The sequence below is a fragment of the Eimeria tenella genome, genomic scaffold (genome assembly GCF_000499545.2).
Source record: "Eimeria tenella Houghton genomic scaffold, Eth_scaff957, whole genome shotgun sequence".
In the NCBI taxonomy this organism is placed as follows: Eukaryota; Apicomplexa; class Conoidasida; order Eucoccidiorida; family Eimeriidae; genus Eimeria; species Eimeria tenella.
The window spans coordinates 1-4343 of NW_013546070.1; the positions used below are offsets into that span (position 1 = coordinate 1).

General features: G+C 61.1%; 1 protein-coding gene across 1 annotated transcript; it reads right to left on the reverse strand.

Annotated features, from left to right (window-relative positions):
• Positions 1-279: 279 nt before the first annotated feature.
• Positions 280-4226, reverse strand: ETH_00013405 (uncharacterized protein; the record flags this gene model as incomplete). The annotated part of the gene is made up of 7 exons (XM_013380853.1): positions 280-383; positions 508-1312; positions 1471-1983; positions 2188-2471; positions 2701-3168; positions 3417-3681; positions 3896-4226. Coding segments are annotated over 7 exons (2770 nt in total), but the record flags the coding sequence as incomplete, so codon positions are not given.
• Positions 4227-4343: the final 117 nt, after the last annotated feature.

A 4343-nucleotide genomic window follows, 5' to 3' on the forward strand; every position in this document is an offset into this window, starting at 1 on the left:
AGCCTTCTGCGCATGCTGTTGCTGCAGCGGCAAATAACTGCTGCTGCAGCACGCAAGCTAGTGCACTGCAGCAGCAACACCAGCAGCAACAGCAATTGCACGAAGTCAAACCCTAAACCCTAACCCCCAACTAAACCCTAAACCCTAAACCCTAAACCCTGAACCCTAAACCCTCAAGCTCCTCCGAAAGTTCACGACGCCCCACCCTGTGCTGTGCTTCCAGCTTGCCCAGCCTAAACCCCAAACCCTAAACCCTAAACCCCAAACCCTAAACCCTACCTGCTGCGCGTCGACTGGGGGTTCTGCTGAAGGCGGAGACGGGGAAGCTTGGAAAAAGGCCCACCCAGAAACCCCCCAAGCAGCAACTGTGCGCGCTGCCACTTCTGCAGCGCAGCAGAGCAGCAGCGAGGGTTTAGGGTTTAGGGTTTGAGCTTGCGGCTTGAGGACTGCGGGAGTGAGGGTTGCCGTGTCCAGGGTTTAGGGTTTAGGCAACGCGCTGCAGCCCACCGTGGATGGCCTTGTACAGAGAATGCTTGCGTTTTTTTGCTTCTGGAAAGTCGCTGCTGCTGCTGCTGCTGCTGCTACTGCTGCTGCTGCTGCTGCTGCTGCTGCGCAGCCGCTTCTCCAGAATCCCCAGCCGCATGCGAGCGCCTCTGAGGGGGCGGAGAGAAGAGACGATTTCTTCCAGTATCTCTTCGTTTGCATCATCTGCTGCTGCTGCTGCTGCTGCTGCTGCTGCTGGCGCGGTAGAGCCCAGGAGCCACGCCCGCTGCTGTTGCTGCTGCTGCCGCTGCTGCGCATGCTGCTGCTGCTCCTGCAGCAGAGCGTCTGCGCTACTCCAATCCAACGAGTAAGACTTTATGCGAGGCACCTGCTCTTCCCAGTCCCCGTGCTGCTGCTGCTGCTGCTGCTGCTGCGGCTGCTGCAGCTGCTGGAAGAGCTCCAGTTCTGACTCCAAGTCGGCTGGCAAAGAGAAGACCCGCGCTGCTGTTGCTCCCTCCTCCACGACGACAGCAGCAGCAGCAGGCAGCTGCAGCCACGAACTCGTGCTGCTGCTGCTGCTGCTGCTGTCGCTGCTACTGCTGCTGCTGGTGCTGCTGTTGCTTGTGCTGCTCGCTGTCGTAGTTGACTCTCCATCCTGCTCCATCTTCTCCGGGGCTGGCAGCGCCTTCTGTTGCTGCTGCTGATGCTGCTGCTGCTGCTCCTGCAGCAGCAGCAGCTGACGCGGCTTCAGTGGCCGCAGCAGCTCTAAAGTTAGTGTCTCTCCTTCCTCAGCAGCAAATCCGCCAAAGGAGCACCGAGCTGGCAAAGGCTGCAGCGCAAACCCTAAACCCTAAACCCTAAACCCTAAAGCTTCGCCCAACTCGGGTGCGCATGCCCTCAAATGCAGCAGCAGCAGCAGCAGCAGCAGCAACTCCAAAATAGCGACAAAAGGAGACAAGGAGCAGCAGCAAAGAAGCAGCAACGAACCCGCAGTAGCACATCCACGTCTGTGAAGAGCCTCCGCTGCATCAGCAGCAGCAGCAGCATGGGGTGCCGCAGCTCCTTCGCCGTTTGCTGCAGCTGCTGCAGGTGCTGCAGCAGCACAGCGTGCTGCCTGCTGCACTCGCAGGGCAGCCGTAGCCGGGAGACGATCCCACCGAACGATCCCGCCCTCGAAAGCGAGCTGGCAACTAGGTCCCAGTTCACGTTGCTGCTGCTGCTGCTGCTGCTGCTGCGCGGGCCCTTTAGAGCGGCGAACCACGCCCTGCTGCTGCTGCTGCAGCAGCTGCTGCTGCTGCCTGCGAAACGACCTGCAAGGTGCAGCAGCAACGCCGACTCGTGCAGATCCCACTGCTGCTGCTGCTGCTGCTGGCTGCGGCGCTGCAGCAGCGCCTCCTTGTCCTGCGCAGCAGCAGCAGCTGCTGCTGCTGCTGACCTTTCTGCTTCTGCTGCTGCTGCATCCACTGGCATTACGCCCACACGACGACTTCGCTGCGCATTCTGCAGCAGCAGCACCCACAGACAGCAGCAGCAGCAGCTCAGCAGCGATGCAGCAACACTCAGCAGCAACCCAGCAGCAATGCCGCAGCAGCGCCCACAGACAGCAGCAAGCTAGCAGCAGCGCAGCGGCAGCAGCCAGAACGCTGCGCAAACAGCAACACCGTCGGTAGCAGCAGTAGCAGCAGCAACAGCAGCAGCACTCACCGCCTCATACACAGAAAGTTTGCCTGCCCCTTGCCTCCGCAGGGACTCTGCATGCGCTGCTGCAGCGCCGCGGTCTGCTGCTGCTGCTGTTGCCCACGCTGCTGCTGCCGGGCCATGGTGCTGCTGCGCCGCTGCGTTTGCCACAGCTGCTGCTCCCGCGAGGGGCGCTGCTGCTGCTGCTGCTGCTGCATCTGCCTGAGATGCAGCAGCAACCTCTGATTTCCTCATGCTGCTGAACTGCTGCAGCAAACGCCGCACGTAGCGCCTCCAGCCGCCCCCTGCAGCTGCGCACACAGACAATAGCAGCAGCAGCAGCAGCAGCAGCAGCAAGTGAATCAAAAGCAGCAGCGCTGGCATGCAGCAGGGAGAGCTGCAGCAGCAGCAACAGCAGCAAGTTTAGCTAACGAGAGTCATCCACCGCGCACGACCCTCTGAACCGCAGCAGTAGCAGCTGCTGCTGCGGAAGCAGACGCGGCAGCAACCCCTGCAGCAGCAGCAGCAGCAGCAACGCACTGAAGGCAGGAAGGGTTATGAGGTCTACGGGAAGCTGCGGGGGCCTGAACTCAACGGGGTGTACAGACACCGCGTGCTGCTGCAGTCCATCGAGCATTGAAGAAACAGCTAAAGCTCTTATTTGCTGCTGCCTTTTTTCCTCTGCTGCTGCTGCAGTCTCTGCCGACTGCTGCTGCTGCTGCTGCTGCTCCTCTTCGGCCTGCTTCGGCGGCAGCAGCAGCAGCTGCTGCTGCTGCTGCTGCCGCTTCCGCGGCTGGTGCTGCTGCAGCGGCTGCAGCGGCTGCAGGCTGTGCAGCAGACCCGCAGCAGCAACAAATGCAGCAGGAGAAGCAGCAAATACATCTATTACAAGTGGATGCTGCTGCAGCAGTAACGCCTCTTGCTGGTGATAAAGCCAGTCATCTAAAGTGCGTCCTTCTGCTGCCTCTTCCGAGGGGCTCCAGCTGCTGCTGCTTGCTGCTGCTGCTGCTGCAGGCGCACACACAAGGCAGCAGCAAACCAGCAGCCGCAATCAGCCTCTACTGCTGCAGCACCGGCAACGGCAGAGCTGCGGCAGTGTCCGCAGCAAAGGCGGCAGCAGCAACAGCAGCAGCGGCAGCACCAACAGTAGCACCAGCAGCAGCAACATTCGCAGCAGCACAAGCGGCAGCCACAGCAGCAGCTGCTGCAGCAGCACACGCCGCAGCAGCAGCAGCAACAGTAACAGACAAACGCACATTTCGACAGCCTCTCTTCCTTCACAGCCACTGCTGCTGCTGCTGCTGCAGATGCTGCTGCTTTGAGCTGCTGCTTTGCTGCTGCATCCGTTTTGACCCTCGCGGCGTCAGCTGGCGTTGCTGCTGCAGACTCATCCGTCGCTGCCGCTGGCTCGTCCGCTGCTGCTGCTGCTGCTGCTTCGCAAGCCACTTTGCGATTCACCAGAAGACAAAGGAGATAGGCATACAGCTGAGGAGACAGCTGGCAGCAGCCCGGAGTCATCCGCTGCAGCAAACAGGCAGCAGCAACGCATGTGCCTGCAGCAGCAACGGCGGCGAAGCTGCAGCAGCAGCAGCAACAGCAGCACGAACTGCAGCAGCAGCAGCACCACCCCCAAAACAGCAGCGGCAACAGCAGCTGCACCACCGCCAAAACAGCAGCAGCAGCAGCACCACCGCCGAAACAACAAAAGCAGCAGCAGCAGCAGCAGGTTGCTAACCGCTGCAGCGACGGCCTTGTTGCTCTCCAGCTGCCCCGCAACTGCGTCTGCTGCTGCTGCAGCAGGAGATGATAAAGCCCATGCTGCTGGGGGCTGGGGCCTCCAAGGGACCCCCAAAGAGCTGCTGCCAGCAGTTAAGTGGAAGAGAGCATCTCTTTTGATCTTTGCTGCTGATGCTGCGCGCTGCGCTGCGCCGCCCGGCTGCTGCTGCAGCTGCTGCAGCAGCAGCTGCTGCTGCAGTGGCAGCTGCTGCTGCAGAAACGGAGGCAGCAACTCGTCCTCCTCAAACTCTGCCTGCTGCTGCTGCTTCTGCTGCTGCTCCACCAGCTGTCTGTACACCCCAAGGGCGGGACAGTTGCCTATGGGGGGAGTAATTGCTGCAATGGAAGCCAATTCTGCTGGCACGAGGTCCCTATACACCTGCAGCAGCAGCAGCAGCAGCAGCAGC